Source organism: Alligator mississippiensis, chromosome 7 (assembly GCF_030867095.1).
Source record: "Alligator mississippiensis isolate rAllMis1 chromosome 7, rAllMis1, whole genome shotgun sequence".
Classification (NCBI taxonomy): domain Eukaryota; kingdom Metazoa; phylum Chordata; order Crocodylia; family Alligatoridae; genus Alligator; species Alligator mississippiensis.
Window position 1 is genome coordinate 80,338,505 of NC_081830.1, and position 22,027 is coordinate 80,360,531.

Consider the following 22,027-nt stretch of genomic DNA (forward strand, 5'->3'; position numbering starts at 1 on the left):
AGCTTGTAGTCTGTGTCCCTGCTCCCTCCAAGCCCCCATTTGACTCTCTAATACCATATTTAGTCTGCAGAAGAGAAGACTGGACGGGTGGGCTTTGATAGAAGCCTTTAACTACCTGGAGGGTGGTTTCCAAGAAGATGGAGATAGACTGTTCTCAGAGGTGGCAGATGACAGAACAAGGAGCAACAGTCTCAAGTTGCAGCCAGGGAAGTTTAGGTTGGATATTAGGAAAAAACTTTCTCACTAGGAGGGTAAGTCCCGGCTTGACAAAGCCCTGGCTGGAATGATCTAGTGAAGGATGGCCCTGCTTTGAGAAGAGGGTTGGACTAGTTGTGACCTCCTCAGGTCCCCTCCAACCCGAATTTTCTATGATTCTGTGATTTACTCAGATGCCCTGATTATAAGTCCCCCCACCTTTTGTACCTACTTATATACAGTATAAATTGTGCATGATATTAGTCCAGAGCCAAAAGGCTCACGATTTATTATGTAGTTGAGCTGGGCCCCAGCAGAGTCAACAGCATTTCAGGCCATGGTGACCAGACAGCTTAGCACCGGGGGTGGGGGGGAGGGGGAGTGCGTGCTCCAGATTACCACCCCCTGCCAAAAAAGGATCTATGTCCCCCACTCATGACTGGAACCAGGCGTTCTTGTCATTAGTCCTGGGATCCTTCCCCAATCAAGTACCACCAAATCGTCATGTCCACACGCAATCCAAATGCCTATGCTGGATCCACCATGGGCTGGATCTGGCAGATCCTGGTCTAGTCCTGAGTCATCTGTGGTCAGAGTTGGTGCATTTACTTTTTTAGCCTCCAGGATGAGAAATGCCAGGTCATTGTTAAGGAGTAATCAAGTGGTGCCAGTGAGCAGTTTGGCCAGAGGAATTCTCTCTACCAAGTGGTAAGGACTAGTTCAGGTCCATCTTCACAAAAAGGATTCCTTCAATCCCATTTCTGTGTCTTTTTAGTACTTAATTCAAAACATCACAATGGGCACTCCAGTTCAGATGCCCCCCTTGTAGAATGCACATCAAAAGCTGAATATCGAGTTATATTTTTTTCTCTGGGTTGTTGGGGTTTTTTTTAAACATATAGCTCGTATGCTGTTGTTTAGGGAGGTAGAATACTTGCTTCTATCCATGGTAGCTTTGTCAACCAACCTAACTTCAGCTTTGTTTTTGACTGATTGACCTCTTCAGTTAACTGTCAGCTACCACTTCTTTGTATTGTGTTTATTATTGTTATGGTTAGCTTTGATAGTGATTTCCTTTGGCTACTTCAGAGTCTATTCAATGGAAGAGCGAGAGGACCAGAAAGATAGGTTGGACTTTGTTCGAAATCAGCTGAAACTTTTAACAGAAGATATTAAGAGAAAAATAAAGCATGTGACCGAGGATGTGGAGAGCAAGGTGAGTTGTATAAAAGAGGTACATTTGTTTAGAAGCAAACATTGGAATGCCTTAAATTCTTGGAAAATGAGAATATTTTTCATCTTCACATTTGTGGTTCGCCTATTAGAGTCTAGAGTCTTGAAGGTTCCTGCTCTTCTCCCTACACTGCTAGTCTCCCATGCACACAGCACACAAACAAGAAATCAAAGCGTGTAACCAGATTGAGTAAGGACTGCTGCTGCTATAGCTACAATGGCAAAGCCCCCTGTTTTAGACAAGCTCTGTCTGTTTTTCCTGTAGCCCAGCTCCCCCGAATGTCTGGAGTTTTGCTGTCTGCTTTCTTCTGCTGACAAAGCTGCATGTACACCAGGGATTTTCTGATATCACTAATATAGTAATGCCAGGAAGGCCGAGTACTACTCACACAGCGTTTTTCAGATATACTGAGCACCTGCAACTCCAGAGCAATCAGTAAGAGCTGTATATGTTGAGCAACTTAAAAACCTGGCAATTCATCTAAATCTGTTTTTCCATTTTATCTATAAAATATTCAAATGCTGAGCAACGGATCCTTTAAAGATCACTTCCTTGTGAACATTAGAAATGGGGCTGGCAACAAACTCTGCCTCTCAGTCTTGGATTGGTTTCAAATCTGAACTTCACGACTAGCCCTCAGCTTTTATTGTAATAAGACCCCATTTCTAAACAGTTGTGAACTCTACAGAAACGTGGTATTAATCTTACTGGCTTAGGCCAGTAGTTCTCAACCTTTTTAGACCTAAGGCACCCCTTAGAAATGCCAGCCATTGGCTTTCACTTGGTTGTTTTGGCTATGGAAAAATAATAGAACAAGTTTTCCGTTACAGAGAACTCAGCAAGACCAAAACAGGTCAGAATAGTTTAGGCACTATGGTTTCTGGTAGAAATCTCTAAGTTTAGCAATTTTAATTTTGTGAATTGCATATGTGTGCACACTTAACAGTGCTAATACTGCAAGGCATGCTTAAAAGGATCTCATGGCATCCAGGGTGCTGTACTCTGCCTCCTTAGTCTCTTGTCATATGGCAGCCCCTCCATACCACTAATCATCCCTGTCCTTCTCTGGACCTTCTGTAGTTCTTTATCTTTTTTTGAGGTGTGGGGACCAGAACCATTTACAGTGTTCAAGGTGTGGATGCACCATGGATTCATAGCGGGGCATGATGATACTTTCTATTTTGTTTCCAGTTCCCTTCTTAATAATCCATAACATTTTGTTGCCTTTTTGATGGCTGCTGACTGAGCTGATATTTTTAGCAAACTGTCCACAATGACTCCCAAATCTCTCCTGTGTGGTAACAGCTAATGTAGACCGATCATAGTGTAGGTACATTTTGGGTTATGGTTGCTTAGGTGCATCACTTTATATTTTTAGTTGCCGTTTGTTCAGTGGTGCCAGATCCTTCTGTAGTTCCTCAGTCTGCCTTGGTTTTTCCCACTTCGAATATTTTTTTATTTGAAATAGATTTGGCCACTACTCACTCTCTTTCACAATTCTGCATGTGGAAGAAACAATTTGAGACTGATCTCACTCCAGCATCTTAAACCTCAGTGCTGCTCCAAGATGCTTTGGTGCTGTTCAGAACTTGCAAAACAATGGCTTCACTTGTGGATGGCATCTTTCCCTTCTTCTGTATCTGAGAGAAGTGGGGAAACGTTGCCCATACATTTAATGTATTAACTATTGTGCAGACCAGACTCTCATAAGCATATGGTCAGAGTTGAGGACATCATCAAGGCACTTGGAAAAAAACAAGTACTCCCCTATAGTCTGCCGACCTCCTTAGTGACCAGTTGCTGCCAGAAAGATCCAAGTCTTCATGGTAGAGCCATTACGCACAAGTGACCTTAGGCCTAAAGTTCTCTGAATTTCACTCAAAAGGATCTTACCAGTTTTTTCCCTCATTCATGGAGATGCTGAACTCTGCACCTCAGGACTCTTTCTTGTTATTTGGCATGAACACAAGCTTCAGAACCTCCCTTAGGCTGTTTCCTGCCTTTCCTGACACACAAGTCCGCTTGTGACAGCACAGACACTATCTAAAGTGATTCTGGAGTTCATTAGAACTTGCTATCCAGCTGCTTACTTGGACCATCTTGCACAGATCAGTCCCATTCACCAGGAGTCAGGTAGCTTTTTCAGCTTCACTAAACAGTATGCCAGTCTTGAAGACTTTATGGAGCAGCTACTTGGAGTTAGGACTACATCTTTAGCCACTGCTGCTCCTTAATCAGCACACTCTTGGACAGACTGCTCCAGACTTACGGTCATTGTATCTGTAAGTATCCAACTGCTCACCTCCTGGACTTCAAAGTGTTTCATGGTGGACAATCACTCAGAGGAAAAAAGAATGGCTACCTACCCCAAACTAACTGGTTCTCTGCCATGTATTATCCACATGTATTAAACTCCCAGCATCCTTTGCTGATACTATATAGAGTCCTGTGTCAGCTGGATCGCATGGATCCAAAGGAGATAGATGTTTTGACTGCTCTGCTCTTGGCCCAGCAGCCACAGACGCACAAAAGCATGGAGAGTGCAGGCGCAATTTCAACAGATACTGCTGTTCAAAAACATTTTTATATGCATGGATCACATGATCCCACTGCTGGTGCACACGCTCAAAAAGTATCTTGAGGAATTTAACAGTAAGGGCTAGGCCTCCCCTTTAATTTATTCTTGGAATCTTTTTGTGGAGATGTGTGGAAAAACAAGGTCTAAGCAGGCTTTTTCCATTAGAGGCCACCTACAGAAGACCTACTCTTTTTTATATTAGAGTGGGCTTTTAAACTGCAGTCTGGTAAGTGCATTTTTTGGTTAAGCAGTATAATGAGCAAAAACACATGAACTCAGATTAAAAACAGTGTTACAGTTAGTATAATGTAATTTTTAATTGAAATATATTTGTTTTATTGTTGTCTACATTATAATTTTCCCAGGTCTCATCTGCTATGACTGATGAGATTTGTCGCCTCTCTGTTTTGGTTGATGAATTCTGTGCTGATTTTCACCCTTCTGCACAAGTACTGCAGCTGTATAAAAGTGTAAGTTGTTTCCAAGTGGTTTGACAAAGAAAAACTTTATCACTGCCGTAGTTACGCATTCAAGTTTTAGTTAGTTAATTTTTATAATTCCTACACCGTGTAGAACTTTTGCTATCTGTTGGGTCTGTGTTTTTTTTTCTATTACTGAATTAGAATATAATGACAGCCAGTTACAAAAAAATAATTGTTTCCTAAGTAAAGATTTTAGGTGGGAATTTCAGGTTTTTGTGATGTCTTTAAATGAACATTTTATTTACTGAAAACCAGGTTTGTTCCTTCCCTGTGTACCCATTTGTGGTCCATAAAGAACTTACTAGCCATGCTGAGAGTGACATTTTTATCAAAAGCAATGTCAAAGTCACCAAAACAGCAACATGTAAAATACTTTGAAGTCAATGGCATTTGGAGGGGGAGTGGGAGGTTACTTTTTAAAAGGTCATTTTTTGATTAAACTTCATCAGTTCTTCACTTTAATCCTGGCTGGGGCCTTGCATTTATAGGGCCCATGTGTGCAGAAGCAGAACCAGACCCCTACGATCAGTTAAAGGACTGAAGACTCTGTGCCATCGCCATGGCTGCAGTCTATCAGTGTTAATGAGCTTGGTCCCTGTCAGACAGGGCTTTGTAGAACAATATGATAGCATTATACTCTGACTAAACTGATTTATTGAAAACCCACAATTGTAATGATTCCTATGTTACAGAAAGCAACCCTTTTGTAATTTCAGTCAAAAGATAAATTATGGTTATAAACTGAGAGCCTGGTCATTCCCAAACATGATGTTTTTCTGCCTACCACAGATAACAATACATTGTTATAAAGATAAGGATTTCTTGCATTTCGCTCAAGTCAACTGACCTTTAATTTACATGCATGCTTTCTCTGTGACATGGTAGGAACTCAACAAACATATAGAGGAAGGTTTGGGGAAAAACCTGGCTGACCGCTGCTCCAGTGAAGTCAATCAATCAATGCATCACTCCCAGCAGGAGATGATTGGTAATTTGAAGATGGAGAAATGTTACTTTTTTTTCCCAAGCATTTAAATTTGAAAAGTCTCCCACTCTCCTGTAAGAGGGCTTTCCCTACTTAAGATGAATTGTAAAGCAGTCGCACTAAGTACCACAGTCTGAGATGAGGGCTGCATGTGCCAGGCCCTCTACCTGTAATGGGTAATGAAGAGTTAGTTCCTGTTTGGAACAGTTTTCATTAGTAAATTTGTACTATTACTTCTGGTCTCCCACCAGGATTATTGCATACTATGGCTGGAATTTACAGGGTTATAATTCTTGCAGAGCTTTATGGCTTCAAAGCGCTGAGCAGCAATTAATCCCCATAAATTCCCTATGAAGCAGGTTGAAATAATAATTATTCCCACTTGGAAATACTGAAGTGGAGAGGTTGAGTGTTTTTCATCATGCACAAAGTTGGTGTGAAGCTGAGAGTAGCATGTGAGGCTTCCCAACTTATTCTGGACATACTGCTTGTTTTTTATCCCTGTGTACCCTGGCTAGTTTTACTCAATTGCTCTTCTCCAAATAGCTGCCTGTTTTCAATTAATATTCGTTCCATTTCTGACTTAATGGTGGTCACAACCCCCAGTGCTGAACCCCCCTTCCCCTGAACTGACTTCTGGTAAGAAAACAGACGGAGGTCTTGGATTTAAGTGAAGCCCTTGTCATCTTTCCTCTTCTGTATGTCCCTGCAACCTGCCCAAGATTTTTTGTTTTCCAGAAAAGTTGACTCTGATCTAGTCCATTAGCATCAGCAGTGTTTTATGCTGATGCATGATTATGTATACTTTTGACTGTAGGCTGCAACGATAGTCAGTAGTAAGTCAGTTTTCGCCACTCTTTCATCTTCAGTGTTTGACATTCAAAGGGCCACATTCAGAATCAGTGCCAGGTGTGTACATGCCAAGGCAGAGTAAAGTTTTGAATGGAGTTCAGCTTTGTTGCACTTTGTTCCTAGAAAATTTGAAGCCGCTGTTGCCTTCTGGTGTTCAGAATCAGCTCCACTTGCTAATTCCATGCAGGAAGTTTGACCTCAGCTACGACTTGAACTGTCACAGTCTGTGCGCGGATTTTCAGGAGGATATCGCATTCCGCTTTTCCCTGGGATGGGCCTCACTTGTCAACCGCTTCTTAGGCCCTAAGAATGCCCAGAGGGTGCTGCTAGGACTGGCAGATCCAACCGTACAGGTAAGTACTTCCCAGACCTTTAGGAAGGATCGGGCTGCTACTCGATGTTTTACATGTGAGAAATAACTTGGTGTGTCTCACCTGCTCCTAACGTTTTATCTGCTCACTGCAGCCTTTCCTTGGTTCCTTTGGCTGGAAGCTTGTTTCCGTGAGGGCTGTTTTAACTGGCTTATATTCGGGGACAAAAATGGAGCCAGAACTTCCCTCTGGCATTCCTGCAGCTGTTACCTGCCATGAGGAACGGAGTTCTGTCATACATTGGTTCTCTAGTCGCTTCGTTTAGACTCTCTGTAATTAAAATGGAGCAGGGCCACATCCCACTTCCTTTGACCTAATGGGCCGTCTGGCCAGTTGGGGCACTGGAGTTTTATGAAAGTGCATACAAATGAGTAGAAAGGGACAGCTGTCTTCTGTTCTGTGATAAAAGTGCATTTGTGGCCTCCAGCTGCAAACTACAGAACCTGCTGTCTGTCCCTTTTTAGGGTGGTCGGGTCTGGGAAGCTGATTCATCCAAACAGAAGGGCCAGCATGAAATTTAGATTAAAAAACCTACGTACTCTACTCTAGAAGAGCCCTGGGCTGCAGCAGAGGTGTGGGCAGGCATTTAGCACTGGGGAGTGGACTGTGTAGGGAGCCCCAGGGGAAAATCGATAAGCATGATCTCCACTGTATGCAAAAAAAAAAAAGTCACTCTTCAGAGCTCGGGACTATAAGCTGTCTTCACTCCAGCCTTGTCTTGGAACTGAAAACCCAGCCCTCGTTACCTGGCCACTCCCTGTTTGATCAGCAGTTGTCACAACCCCCAGTGCTGCTGCTCTAGATGAAAGAAAAAGCCCTTCATGTGGGTCTCCACTGGCAGGTTTATCCACCAAACCGTTCCATTTTTAACCCTGTATATATGAAAGCAAATAGCTTGAAGCAGTCTGCCGTAGAATGTCTGTGGTGCTCGTGACTCCAATTCCCTTATTCCACTCTTCTAGATCCCTCGTCCGCTAGCTTCCACTCCCTCCGCTGCCAGCATTCCCGCTGTAACTCCAGAGAATGTGTCACAGGAGGAACTTATGGTTACTCTGGTAACGGGTTTAGCTTCACTGACATCACGGACCTCTATGAGCATCATCATTGTTGGAGGAGTGGCAAGTAGAATTAGCAACATTCACTGTAATAAAAACCATGGCAGAGATTAATCTGTGCCAGATACTCTCTCTATTGTTTTGGATGTCACCTTTGATGCAGCATATTCATCTGGGCACTAGTGGTCTTTTAACAGTGGGCTGATATATGTCAGCGTAGCTCCATTTTGCTCTGGGGACTTCAATACTTTTGTCCAACGAAATTAAATAGCTACCAAATAGACTTCAGAGTATATCAATTGGGACTTTTTTTTTCTGAAATCACCTTCGTTAAAGGACACCTACATCCATTTTACTTATCCTAGTGGTGGCGTAAAAGTTTTTCATTTATGGCTTAATTTTATTGAAAGATAAAAAGATCAATGCATTTTCAGTAACATTAAAGGCTTCTCTTCCTATTTATATTAAAACATATTAGGCACTAGGTTTTCAGACCCCCTTCCACAGTGGGAAGGGGGTTCTGACAGTTTGGTTCGCAAATGGTGATGGTTGTCCAGCATTAGGTTGAAAAACGCCAAACTGTCATCCTGCCTAATACAACCAGACTGAGCAAAACTGATGTGAATTTCCTTTAATGTAATTGGTAAGCCCATTGCAATGTGGAAATTAATCTTTAGCATGCATAAGAATCCGTTTGGTCAGGGTTTCCTTGGCGACTTGAAAATAGTTCATTATCGATATTTTACATTAAGCAATTAGCCTGTTTTTCAGGGTCTGTTTGATTATTCAGGCTTGTTGGCATTAGATAACTGGCTGTGATTATACAAAGGCTTAAGGAAAATGTCAAGATGCTGTTTCTAACCAGTATGACTGTCCAGTGTGGTACTAATCCTTACTCACCTGAGTGGCAACAGAACCACACTGCGGACTAACTGGAGCATCCAAGATGCACGTATCTTTGTCAAATGCACTAAGGTGTTTCCTGGTTGAATAGCCCTGTGCTGTGGGGTATACCAGGAAGATGCACTGAGTGCAAGCAGTGAGCTTCTAGTAAGAAAAATGGCTCTGTGTGTTATGTTGGGTTCTGTAGTCTGTATAAAAATGCTCAGTTTCTCAGTGAAGATGTGGCCCGACATCATTATCAAGCTCAATTCAGAGTTGATGAGAGCTTTGCATTCTGCCCCTTGCCTCCTAATGAGCAATAAAGTGGCTGCAGACTGAAGGTAGCTAATGTGCTTGCTGCTCAGGCAGGAGGCAGAAGAGGCTCCGGCTCGTTTCTGTGTAGCTGAAGAGTCTGCTTCACTGCCAGCTGGAGGAGAGATGTGTTTTTTTTTTAACCTGATCTGACTGGAAAGAACAAAGGGAGCAACACAATGGGGACATTTGTCTGCAGCCTTTTGATTATGACCAAATAGCTCTGACAAGCCACTTTCCATAGAGCTGCTCTTGCATTTCTTCCTCAAGTCAAAGAAAAATGCTTTTCATTCTCCCCTCCAGGTCTGGAGAACTGTAGGCTGGAAACTCATCACCCTTTCCATGAGCCTGTATGGATTATTGTATGTCTATGAGAGGCTGACCTGGACCACGAAAGCGAGAGAGAGAGCCTTTAAACAGCAGTTCGTAAACTACGCAACTGAAAAATTGCAGCAGATCATCACTTTTACTAGTGCAAATTGCAGCCACCAAGTGCAACAGTAAGTATCAGTGACCATGGCACCTGCACTGGGGGAGTTGCAAAATGGAGCTGACCAGACACCAGCAGTGTGCAGAACAGGGGGTTTTTTGGTTTAAAAAAAAAAAAAAAATTAGCTGCTGCAGAATTCCCCTCATGCCTTTATGGCAGTAGTCGTAACTTTTTGATTCCCTGTTATGGTGTAACAGTCTCGCGCACCCTGGAGGAGTGACTGTGCATGGAGTGGAGGTTGATGGCTTCTGGCTTAGGCAGGAGTCGGTGGGATTATGCCAGGCACAGTGTGTATTCAGGCCTTTCTCCTTGCACTCTAGAGCCTGGGCCAGCCTCTAACTTGAGGCTGAGGATTCTAGTGATGCCTCCGTTCTGCACTGCAGAATTTGAGTCCCTTTGTGGATTTAGTCTTAGGTTGCTGATAAAAAGCTTCACCCCACCAAAATGCCAGTGCTGGCATTGAGAGGTGGGTAGAAGCAATCCTAGTGTCCCTGTCCTATTGGTATTCTGCGACCCTTAAAACCACCACTGCACAAGTATCCTTATCTATTGGTTTTTAAATGCGGCCTGCTTTCTCATTCCCCAGCATGCTGCCTTTCCCAGTGCGAGTCTACCTCGGTGGCTGTTCTGGGCGCCAGGTTGTCTGTTTGCATGGACTCTGGTGCGCAGCATAATAATGTGTTGTGAAGCAAAGCCATTACAAACGTGTTTGTCTTTAGGGAAATGGCCACGACGTTTGCTCGGCTGTGTCAGCAGGTTGACATTACAGAGAAAAACCTGGAGGAAGAAATCGCCAGACTATCCAAAGAAATAAACCAGTTAGAGAAAATCCAGAGTCACTCAAAGCAGCTGAGGTAACAATGCTTGTTTGTAATGACTACCGGCCACGTCAGAAGTAAAGTCCTGCCCCCTTCGCTTCAGAGGACCCAGATTTCTTATCCTGTGTCCTTATTAAGTGATGTCACAAATTGGAGGCATTTGTTGCATTGGCCTTTGATAGACAGAAGTACAGGTAATCCCAACGAGCCCACAAAAATGGGGGTGTAAGTGAATGGGCAGTTCTATGCGCTTTGCATTTTTGAGCCTTGTATTTGTTGGTGCCATTTTTACAGCCATGTTTAAAAGCTGCATGTTTCAGGGAGGCCTGAAAGGATCAGAAAAGCACTGTCCCATCCCGAGACCAACCGGCTCGCTCTGCTGGGGCCAGGCAGGGGTGTTGCTCATGAATGCGCTTTAATATTGCTTTTCAGCCTCCATGGCTGTGCGTTTCTCCAGGGGCATCTGCCTGAGGAGCTGTTGTGTCCTGGGAAGGGGAATGGTTGTAGCTACCGGGCAGAGGTGGGAATTCAGCTCCTTTATCGTCTCTCATCTGCCAGCCCCCACATGCCTCCTTTCTCTTTAAGAGCCCTTCCCACTAGGCAGAGATGCGCGCTGCAGGCTCTCTTGCTAGCAGCTGTGTGGGTTTGTGCTCGTTTCCCCACTCATACTGCCTGTGGGCTTGGGTTCTTGCTACGCTCGGGTCACTTGAAGATGAATGGGAGCATTTTTGGCAGCCCTGGAGCTGTGTGCACAAGGCCTGCTGCTTGGCTTGATGGCTTCATGTGTCACATGCCTGGAGGGCTGCATTGGCTCCATTCCCACATGCCAGGGGCCTGTTGGTGGGGGTGAGGGGGTGGCAGAGCCTTGTGGAAGGGCTGGGTGCTGGGAGGAGTTGGCCCAGTCCTGCAGCACAGCAGCCCTCCCTCGTTCCAGGGCTGCCGAAAACATTGGCACAAGAAAGCCGCACCAGAGGAGGAAGGAAAGTAAGAGCGGGTTTAAGCTGAGAGCACAGAGGCCCTGGCAAGGGCTGGAGCTTACAGGGAGGGGCTCATGTGGGACATGCAGGGGCACAGGGAGCCCTGCTGGAAGGATGCAGGTGTCTCCAGCGAGCTCCACTTATGGGAGCCCCCAGGGACTAGTCTGTACTGCTTGGAGCCTCACTGAGCCCCTTCCAGTCCCCCCAGAGGAAGCCATAGGAATAGTCTCCAGCACTTCTGTGCTAGGGCTGTGAACATTTCTAAGAAGCGGCCCCCATCCCGTGCTCCCAGAATCTCAGCGGTGCGGGCCCTGCATGCTGCTGCTGGCTTCAAGTGGGAACAGTGTTGTGGTCCTGAGTGCCCGACACTAATGCTGCGCCAGCAGGTCTCACTGACTGGTGTTCAGCATGCTGCCAGCAGTGGGGAAGGGGAGTGGTGGAGCCATCAGGGCTGAGAAGAAAGTAGGATCTTCCCAAGGACTTGGCCTCCAGGCAGCAAGGAAGCTGCTCCTTTCTAGCCCAGCACTCCCTGCTCCCTCCTGGAACTCACAGGACCTAGCCTGATGCTGCTTGGCTGAAGTCCTGAAGGGTCAAGAAGGGAGGGACAGCCCTGGCTGAGTGGAGGGGTTAGGATGGGGCTGGGCAGCGTTTTGAAGCTGGGCTTTGCTTTGGACCTCAGCTCTGAGCACGGGCTGCTTCCAATTTGGCCCTCACTGCCACAACCATAACTAGAGCTGCATCTGCAGTAACTGCCCCCGGCTCTGCTGACCTGGCTTTAGGGCCTGGTGCCTGGCATTTCAGTTCTGAAAACATGAAGACGCTGCAAGCCCGTCCCAGTGCGTGTCTCATGGAGCCCATTGGACATGGGCAGGGGTTCTTGACTGCCACAACCTCAGTCACTCTTCCTCTTCTGCCCATTTTGCAGAAACAAAGCCCTTCACCTGGACAACGAGCTGGAGCTTTTCACCAAGCAGTTTCTTCGGCAGAGCAAATAGAGCGCGGTCCAGGAAACGGTGGGACGCAGCCGACGCAGTGCACTGACAGGATTCTCCCTAGGGAGGCCATGAATTGACTTCTATTTATTAAGTTACTTTGATTATCCCTGTCAAAATACTGTAAGGACCAGGTGTGGGCTTCAGCTGTAACCTGTGTAGAGCCCCTGGGGCACCGAGAGGGTTGTGGCCACTTGATTAATTGGCAGATTTTGATAAATGATTTATATTTAGTGACAAATAATTTATTCTTCGGATGCTCAACAATAAAAGAAACCTTCCACTCTGGATGGTGCCTGCCCAGGGCAAACCCACTTCCTGGCATCCAGGAGGAAGGCGCCTGTCCCTTCTCTCTCCTTTGGGCTAGCAACAGCCACACTCACATGCCTCCTTCTAAGGAAAAGGTGAACTTAGCAGGAGGGACGGGCTCCTTCTGCTGCTGAGCTAGAGCAGAACGGATGTGTTTGGGGCTGCAGCCCACCCCGTTGTGTGACTTGTTCCATGGAACCAAACTCAATAGCTCCCCTTGGTCCTGGACACTGGCCTGAGGGAAAGATGTGATTTGTTACTTGGAGGAGCAGTGTTTCCAATAAGCTGGGTGCCCTTGGGCTGGCAAAGCTGGACCAGTGCCCCTAGGCCTGCCCGAATGGCAGAACAGCGCTGCTGTAATAGCCATGTGAACCTGCACTTAGCGCAAATTTCAGGTGAATCTCACACGTGTGATCAAACATGAAAGCAAACCTCTACGCATGGGCTGCCTTGCCCAGTGGGTTTAGGAATGGTTTGAAGTTAAGCAGCCCAAGTGGCTTGCAATTTTGAGTTAGGCTCCTGCTGGTGGTTTGCTGGCCTCCGAACCAGCAACAGCAGAGACTGGAAAGATCTTTCGTGACACGAGCAGTTGTGGGTTCGGCTGCAGCGCAGCTTTGTAGCTCTCCAGGTTCTGTCCGGGATTAATGGGTACAAGATGTGAAGATCAAGGGAAAGGCATTAGGGAAACTATGTAGCTGTGCCCGACTGCTTTGTCTGTACTGGAAAAATACCGGCTGCAGTGGGAAAACCAGCCTAGCACTGTCAGACTGTCATCATTGGGGTGCTTGTTTATTTCAGACCTGGGTCTTTGGAAACCTGTGGCCACTGCACCCTCTCTCTTCTGGGTTTAAACACTTGAGCACGTGGCTATTTTACCCTTGCTAGCCTGGCAAAAGCAACCCTCTTCCCCCCTACTTGTCCCCCAACTAATAGATAGTGGCAGTGTGTGTCAGGTGCTGCCTGCTGCATCTTCAAACCGGATAACCTGTATTTTGTAAACAGGCTTTTTAATAACTTAGTTTAGGGGGTGGGGATATTTATATATTTTTATGAAAGTATTACATTTTAATTGAACAAATTCAGGTTTAAAACCAAAATGAAATGAGAAGTTGCTATGGCTTTAGCCAGTTCAGATTTTTTCCCCCAGTTGTTGCCGTGGTACTTGGTGTCAGCAATCCTAACCTTCAAAGGGCTGATGAAATGTATTTCGGGGGGGTTTTTTGATAGTGACATACTTCATTTTGAGGTCAGGAACCAACCACTCACTCCTATCAATTTGTTAACTTCTGTGCTTCAGCATGGAGCTACATATTGCATTAGAAGTATTCCAGCAATATGATTTTATTCATCTTCATACAAGGGAAGAGATACCACTACACGCTGGTTACTTTGGAAACCTCTAACGTTCTGCATGTGGGATGGGACCGGTTAAAGGGCTGCTGTTTCTTGTGAAAGCAGGATGCCAACCCACCCCAGGAGTGGTACAGAAGCGATGCAAGTGTACTTACGTTGCAGGTTGGTTTTTCAAAGCATTTAGAGACGCTGTAGCACACTTTGTACACGCACGTGACTTACAGCTACTTGCATAGTCAGTGAGAAAGCAACGCACCAAGGGGGCAGCCTTTAGCAGATGGCAGCTGTTGTAGCTTCCATCCTCCATACAGCGATCTTGTGTTTGAAAGGTCGTCAACGCACTACAGCATTTGTTTTAAAATCAAAACCGGTGGCTGCTACGGGGGTGGTATGTTTGGGGCTGATTTGCAGCCTGGCTGCAGTCCAAGAATTAGGCAAAGGTTTTCTTAGGGAGCCTGTGGCTCTCAGTCAGGTTTCAGCAGGGGAAAGTCAAAGCATGAGACCCTAGGACTCACGATTGCTCCACGTGTGGAAACTGGAACTGACTGTGTATGTGACAATCAGTATTGCTGTCCCCAGGTGCTTCACCCAGCTTGAGGGTGAGAGAAGGTTGGAGCCCTGTAAATAAGGAATAAAATTCAGAAATATTTTTATGGCAGAGTGGATGTGGTTCTTTAAGAGGTCCTCCTCTTTCTTACATCTGCAATAAAGAAAAGCACAGCTGGTTTCTAGTCGTGTGTGTGTGTGTGGGGGGGGGGGGGGGGGGGCCATCTGGCACTGTAGTATTGGTTGTCCCCAGGTTTTCTGAAAGGTGAGTTGGCTATTCCCTCCTTTGTGGCAGCAGCCTGCTGCCCCTCTCCCCAGGAACGCAAGTGTGGTGTCTCAATTTACACGCACGCAGCTGAGCAGTTGCTAAGTTACACAGCTGCAGTGCAGCATAGCTGGGGAAGCATCAAGCTAACTTTCCCTTCCCCGGCTTGTCAGAGCACAAGCAGGTAGCAGATGCATGCCTTTCCTTCAAGCAAAAATAGCATTGCTTACAGCAGTGAAGAGGACTGGGAGACTTGCTTAAAGCTAGAGCCAGAAGTCCAACTCAGGCCGAGTGTGGTGGCCTTCCACAGGCTGCTCTCAGGGGCTTTCTTAACCGCAGCTTTATGCTCAGCACGAGGTACTGGCTCTGCCAGTGAAGTCAGAAGGGGCAGAAAAACTATTACGGGTTTCTTCCCCACCCAATAAAGCTGAAGCACGAAGGAACAGGCCTCCAGAAGCACAAGGGAGGTTACTGGAAATCTCCCCTAGATCAGCCAGACAGCTACCCACTACGCACCACTCCCCCGACACTTCTGCTTTGAGAAGGGTCTCAAATAAGTGCACGCGCACACCAGGCCATCTGGTTAAAAGCACTTGTTTATTGGTTACAATATCAACTCATGGCAACATCTTCCACTGAGCCACTGTACAAATACAAAGAAAAGATCCATTGTGGAAAAAAAGCTATAAACAGAGTTCATAGCGAGTGATTTTTTTCACAGGGAAGTCTTTATACAACAGCACTGTTAAAGAACAAATGGCACAAGTCCCTGGTTTTTTTTTTTTAATTAGCTTAAATAAAAGCTTTAAGACTGTTTCTGAATACATACACAACCCAGAGGCAGTGCAGAATCACTTCATAATTGGTAACATGACTGAAGTTTTCCATCAAAGTAATCAGCAACAAGTGAAAGGAAAATAAAAACCTTTAGATGAGAAATGCTGGATTCGAGTTAAAGACAAACTAAAGAATCAAGCATGTTTAGAAGCAGTTAGTTTTGGACTCCTTTGGATGTCATATGTAGTACAAGTGTTTAGATGCTATTTTTTTTTTTTTTAAAGGAGAAACACAAAGAGAGCACCATCGTGTAAGTAAAACAAAGGCTTGAAATACCTAAGACTATTCCACTGAATTCCATATTAGTCAAAACCTAAACATACTGTGTGGTATAAGAATGTCAGGCACATGTAATCTGTTATCAGTTATATCAATTAGTAACACTGTTCACACATTTACCATAACAACACTGCATTAACATTCTGCATGTATTTTACATAACCAGCAATTGGATAAAAAGGCTCGTGGTGCCTCTGAAGTGTAGGAAGTAGTTTGACCAGCATGCACGCCAGATTACTGTATACAAAGTGCACCATCAACCCCATGCTTAATTACTTTTACAGGAAATGCTATCTCAAAATCTGTCATTCTGCTACACAACCATTTATACCAACTATTTGAATGAACCATTACCTATTCTCACCAACATTTTAAAGCACAGCACTAAACCTAGTGGAGGTGACAGCGTCCTCGAAGAGGAAAGACTAAGCACTCTTGGAATGTTTTCACGACTACCGTCTTGGATCCACCCTGAAGTGAAGTGAACCTCATCTGCGGGACAAGTGGTTACACCAGCTGAATTTGGAGCTGACCGCTTCCAACCTGTACGTTACAGGGAGCGCACAAGGACGAGCTGGTATGCAAACCCCGCGCTGCCAAGTCAGGGTCAACCCCTCCCCTCAAAGGAAAGCTGGTCCGACCTGCTTCTCTACTCCAAATGAGATACTGAACCAGACACTTGAGCATCTGCAGTTCAGGAAGGCAGATGGTAATGAGGTTACGGAAAAGAAACAGAAAAAAAAGGTCTGGAGACAGATGGAGGCAGGCGCACACATTACTCTAGGTGATCTACATGAACAAGATGCCATTGAGAAGCTTTTGGTGGTTTCCAGAATCTCAGTCCTGCTCTTACTCCTGCTAGAAGTGACAGAGTCCTACTGTACCTGGGAACATGCCCAACTTGGAGGCTTGCTTGCTTGCTTCCTCCAGATCCTCCAAAAGAAAGCGAATCAACATGAAGACATGCTGACAGGCAGCTCTACCTGAACTAACGCAGTCTGTAACTGGGAGAGGCACGTAGTTCCAAGCTCCAGCTCCAGCCAATTACATCTTCCCGAGGCCGTTTCATGTCAAATATGCTTAAAAAATGGATTCTGTGTTAGAACAGAGACTGGGGGAAAAGTTACGTTGGTACCAACCGCAAGTACTTGGTACAACGATCATAACTATTTTAGCGCCAAGCAGTAACAAGCCAAAGCCTAGTCTATTTTTGTAGCCACATTAAATTATCTGGAATTAGGACAGTTCTGTAACCTGGAGGTCAACTTTTTAGGGCAGTTTAATGCATACCCCCTAGTGCTGTAAAACTCGCTACCTATATTACAGTTAGAAGCTACGCTAACCCGTACCCCTGAGCTTATATTAAGCACAGGCATATATCAGCACAGTCTACCAATTCCCACAAGACATTTCCTTTGAAATGCAGGAGTTGGGGGAAAGCTTTCAAGTGAAACCTGCAAACGGTGGCTTTAATGCCTTCACAGCAGAAGATGAGACCTGGTGCTCATTTAACCCTTAAGCTGCATCCATCTAAGCAAATGGGCCACCCTAAACGCTCACCCAGAGCCTGAATTTTCTGTAACAGCAAATTTAGGCCATTGTTTCATCTCCGCCTAATGTGCACTAAGGGCTTTTTACAAATAAAAAAACCACGGGGATTATACACCAGGAACTCGGGAGCAGCCATCACACTGGTGCGGTAAGCCAAAGCTTTGTGCCAGCTCCCAGCAGGAGTTAAATATTGTTTCCAGATAGATGCTCCCCTGCTGACGTGCCAGTCCAGAAACAAGCATGAGTGTGACACCAGGTGTGCAGCACAAGCACTGAGACGCTCTCTGCGTACACTGAACAGCAAAAAGGGGGCAAGATTTGCAATACCCTTTGAAAGGGGCTTTGTAGTAAATTCTACTGCTGCCTCCTATTATTTCAAAAGCTGCTGAAGCCACAAGAAGGGCTGCCAAACAGCTGGAGTGACATTCCTTGCAATAAGGGTGGCATAAAGCCCGGACCTTGGGTACCAGGTTGTTTGAAGGTTTAAACAGAACAAAGCTACCACTTGAGGGGTTCTGAATGTTTTATAACTACTAAGATAATTTATATCAGATTGCAAACACAGCACACAGCTTTGCCATGGGATGTTGACTAGACAAATCGCTTCTAGATACACCTTTATATGGGAAACTTTTTTTTTTTTTTTAATTATTGTTTAAATATTTTTGAAGGACACTTTCCTGCCAAAGCTCACTAACATTCTCAGAGCGATTCACTCACAGGACCTGCAAATCTAAAAAAAATCAAGTGCGCCATTAAAAACTAAAGCAAGTGTTCTGCCTGATCTCAAATTGCTGCTCTCTTGGACAAGACACGGATAGTTCTGTTAATGCAAACAACTCAGAAAACAAAATGCCAAGGAGCTCCTGCGATGTACAACAGAGCGGGATTTTGGTCCTACACCACAGTCTACCTTTAGTAAAGCGTATACTTCTCCAGCACGAGATGTGCTTTTTTAACCGATACTGAATTTACTGCAGTTGGCACGTGTATTGGCACCTTCACCATCGTAAACATGGCAAGTTTACAGGCACAGTCTGGAAGTACTGACGTTAGGACTACAAGTGGTAGAAACTTGACAAACAGTGGTCTCAGCAACAATCTGATTTTTATACTACAAAAACCTGGGCACTTATGTTCACAAACCGACCCCAGGATGTTCAGACTCTTCACAATTTCAGGTGGGGGCAGCAGGTTAACACTAGCCTTCGATTTGATAATCTGTTTGAATATGCGTTATTGAACATAAACACTGAAGAGAAGCCAATAGAAACAATCCCCCTTTTCCCAAGACCCCTGTGTCCTTTCACGTCCTAATCTGATTTCCTACAGCACATCCATCACAAGCATGGTCGCACTGCCTGCACCAAAGCGTTAAGTGGTTTCCATGGGAGTTTCATGAGGGTATGAATGGGCACAGCCCGAAGCAGTAAGGTCATTCTTACTAGCTCAAATATTCTCACTCAGGACATACGTTTCACATTATGAAGTAAACTGCACCTAAGCGTAGGTCAAGAATGTGAAAGGAAGTTGCTATTACTGCGTCAGTCCGCAAAATCGGTGGCATCTAATAATAAGCCTACGAAGGGGCCACTGCAGCTGTAAATGAGCTAGCAGGGTTTTTAATTTTGAGCACAATTATTGACACGGATCACAGAAGTTACTGGTTCGTTGTAAATAACGTGGTTACATCATTTAGTCCTCACTACACGTATGCGCAGCCAGCGTGTTCTGTGGTGGCATGGCAGGGCTACCCTCGAACCTTGCGGTTGTACAGTGCGCAGTGAACGCCTGTGTGCCCCAAAGGCCCTTTTGGAAATTTCAGAGAAATCCTCCTGAATTCCTTCTGGGCCTGTTTGTAAATGAACAGCAGGTTTTGAGAATAGGCTTTCAAGTTCCTCCAATCTATGCGGTGAAATCCAGGCTGTGCAACCTCAGCAGTGCACGCTAGCTGGACTCTCCTGGGTCAGCGTCATGGTGTTTACAACTACACTGTCAAAAGGAAAAGCGCTTGGCCACTTACTAGAAGCAAAGCAGGTCACTTGGCTTATGTACTGAGTTCTACATGAAAGAACTTGCATGAGAAGCTGCGGAAAGGAAGCTCAAACTCCTGGCACCGGGCTTTCAAATCCTTCTTTTAAATGTGCCTAGTGGAATTTAACTCATTGGTGCGTGGAGGCCATGACTACTGATGGATGGACCAAGAACTACTGGCAAGGAGGACTAACCTCCATGCTCGCTTTACATAGGCAAACAGGTCAAAGAGTGAATGAGTAAGGCGCTAGGTATTACCGAGGAGTCTTCAGGGCCTTTTTTTAAAAAAAAAAAAGTCGTAAGTCAAATGCCTTCCATTATAAAAACACACACATACCATTGGCTTCACTTTATCTACAGTAAATTCACAAAAACGTTTAAAACAGCAATCTAGTTCATCCACTACAAAACTCAGAAGTGACATCTCAGGTTAAATGCAAAGCTATAAATGTAGTTCCTTAAAAAAATGCAAACGTATTTCTTTACATACAGACAAATGTTACATGATTGGCTGCTATAATGTGTATATTCTGTTATGTACAAAAAAAGTACAGAATTGGCAGACTTTGAGCACAAGCAGAAATTCTTCAAGGGCAATCTAACCAAACCACCAAAACCAAAAAGCCTGGCTCTTAGTTTCTCAGTCACCATGATTATATGTGCTGGCCCCTTTTAAAAAGTCAGTGATTTCTCCCCCTCCCCAATTTCTTCACTTGATTTTTTTCTAGTTTACAGAAAGCCTTTTTGTGTAATAATCAGTGAATAGAAAAACTTCACCTGCAAATACAAGGTAGAAATGTTATTTCACAGCTATAGGCTGCAGCATTGATCTCTCCAGGTCTCAGTGGAGAATGTACGTGTTTGTCCCCCAGTTAATTCCAGATTCTGAGAAAACTGTCCCAAGACCCTGTAGCTACAGCCATGCCATCATCAGTAACACCTAAACAGCTGACACGGTTGTCATGACCAGCAAGGACACCTGGAAAAGAAAGGGAGCGGTGTTAATGTGCAAAACCTGAACAGCTTCAGCTGTTATTCTTCAGCTTTATGTTCAGGACACTAAAAAAGAGACTGTTACTTAGGGTCTGTATTCTGAATAGCTGCCATGTGAATCCTCAAACCTAAAATTTAAGGTATTTTGCCTCCTTTTCTTCTACCCCCCATTTCTCCATGTTCTCCTCTGTCTCTCCCCAGCTCCTTCAACCCCATTCTCAGCCATCCAACACTCAGTCCAAGCCACCAGCCATGTTTTGACATCATTTGTACTATTCCTTCACGTTCCTTTCCTTGACTCTTGGAAATTTCCAGGTTTCTCAAGCTTACCCAAACTCAACTCTCCTCCAATCCCACTTCCACCTCTGTCTCCTCCCAGAGGTATTTCTGTGCTTCCCTCATGTCAAAATCCTGAGCTACGTGCTCCTTTGCCAATACACATTTTCCAACCCATCCCCCTGCCCTACAGAACTACACATTTCCCTGTGCCAACTTTCCACAGGCCTCGGTATAGTACATACGCCTAGCATTTACCACAGAAACATAGACTTACTAAGATGTGAAATGGAATAAGGGGGGAAAAGGTGTCCCAACAGGTATCAGGAAACCTAGGGCTCTACTGCAAAAAGGTGGTGTTTCATTTTGAGGTGTAGCACTTCTGTTCGCTTTTTCCTTGAATGCACTGGGCTTGTTACTGAAAAGAGGACCACCTATACCAGGTGCAGCTGTCCATGAGCTGTCCATGTTGCTGGGTTTTCGGTTGTAGCCGTGTTGGTCTAAGGACCAGACAGGCAAGATTCTTTGAGTAGATGTGATATTTTTTACTAGGTATCACACCTACTCAAAGAACCTTGCCCACCACTATAACACCATACATTTAGGTGAAGCAATTGTTTTGCTAGGCAATGTCTATGCCAGGACCATCAGTAACAAAGGCACCGGTGGTACCGACACAATACACCTTACAGACCCTTCGCCACTACAGACTCTTCGCCACTACCCAGCTTGAAGACAGAGTTCAGATTTCAACTTTCTGATGTCGGCTAAATGAAACTGAAAGGAAACCAGTTCAGCCTTACTGTAACAGTGCTGACTACCAGGAAGCTGGCTTTGCATCTTTGAAAGTTGCAGAAAGTAAAGTCTACATCAGAAACAGAAAGACCTGCAATAGTCTGCAGGCATGTTTACCTACCTGCTCTCTCCCCCTTTAAAGTATCCCACACGTTGCAGTTGAAATCATCATAACCTGCTAGCAAAAGGCGGCCACTTTTTGAGAAGGCTACAGAAGTGATTCCACAGATGATGTTGTCATGAGAATACATCATTAACTCCTGATCTGCACGCAGGTCAAAAAGTCGACAAGTGGCATCATCAGACCCAGTAGCAAATGCGTGCCCATTGGGAAAGAACTAGAACAAGAATTGAGAGCCATGAGTTTGACACCAGAGAAGCACGTTGCTTGTGTATTGTCACACACACACATTCTTTCTTACTGGAATCAATCAGATAAAGGCCTAATAATTCATAAAAACAGAATGCAGATTTTAAAGATGAGGGAAATACTCCACTGAAAACAACTGTATTTAACACTTCTAGATCTACAGGTGCAGTCAAAAAACTTGGACCAGCCACTGATT

General features: G+C 44.9%; 2 protein-coding genes across 8 annotated transcripts in view; one reads left to right on the forward strand and one right to left on the reverse strand.

Moving 5' to 3' along the window:
* Positions 1 to 14,538, forward strand: part of MFN1 (mitofusin 1) — a 39,159-nt gene extending 24,621 nt beyond the window's left edge. For 3 of the 4 annotated variants that reach the window (XM_014606198.3, XM_019478481.2, XM_059731171.1), the window contains 8 exons: positions 1,285 to 1,411; positions 4,373 to 4,477; positions 5,375 to 5,477; positions 6,450 to 6,679; positions 7,660 to 7,815; positions 9,250 to 9,446; positions 10,156 to 10,290; positions 12,157 to 14,538. In XM_014606198.3, coding sequence (XP_014461684.1) covers positions 1,285 to 1,411; positions 4,373 to 4,477; positions 5,375 to 5,477; positions 6,450 to 6,679; positions 7,660 to 7,815; positions 9,250 to 9,446; positions 10,156 to 10,290; positions 12,157 to 12,226 — 1,123 coding nt within the window. In that variant the 3' untranslated portion in view covers positions 12,227 to 14,538. The remainder of the gene's footprint in view (positions 1 to 1,284; positions 1,412 to 4,372; positions 4,478 to 5,374; positions 5,478 to 6,449; positions 6,680 to 7,659; positions 7,816 to 9,249; positions 9,447 to 10,155; positions 10,291 to 12,156) is intronic. The other variant, XM_019478482.2, reaches the window with a different exon arrangement.
* Positions 14,539 to 15,274: 736 nt separating this feature from the next.
* GNB4 (G protein subunit beta 4) overlaps positions 15,275 to 22,027 on the reverse strand; it is a 113,370-nt gene continuing 106,617 nt past the window's right edge. For all 4 annotated transcript variants that reach the window (XM_059731173.1, XM_059731172.1, XM_019478456.2 and 1 more), the window contains exons 9-10: positions 21,583 to 21,799; positions 15,275 to 20,376 (exon numbers count right to left, since the gene is read on the reverse strand). In XM_059731173.1, coding sequence (XP_059587156.1) covers positions 20,270 to 20,376; positions 21,583 to 21,799 — 324 coding nt within the window. In that variant the 3' untranslated portion in view covers positions 15,275 to 20,269. The remainder of the gene's footprint in view (positions 20,377 to 21,582; positions 21,800 to 22,027) is intronic.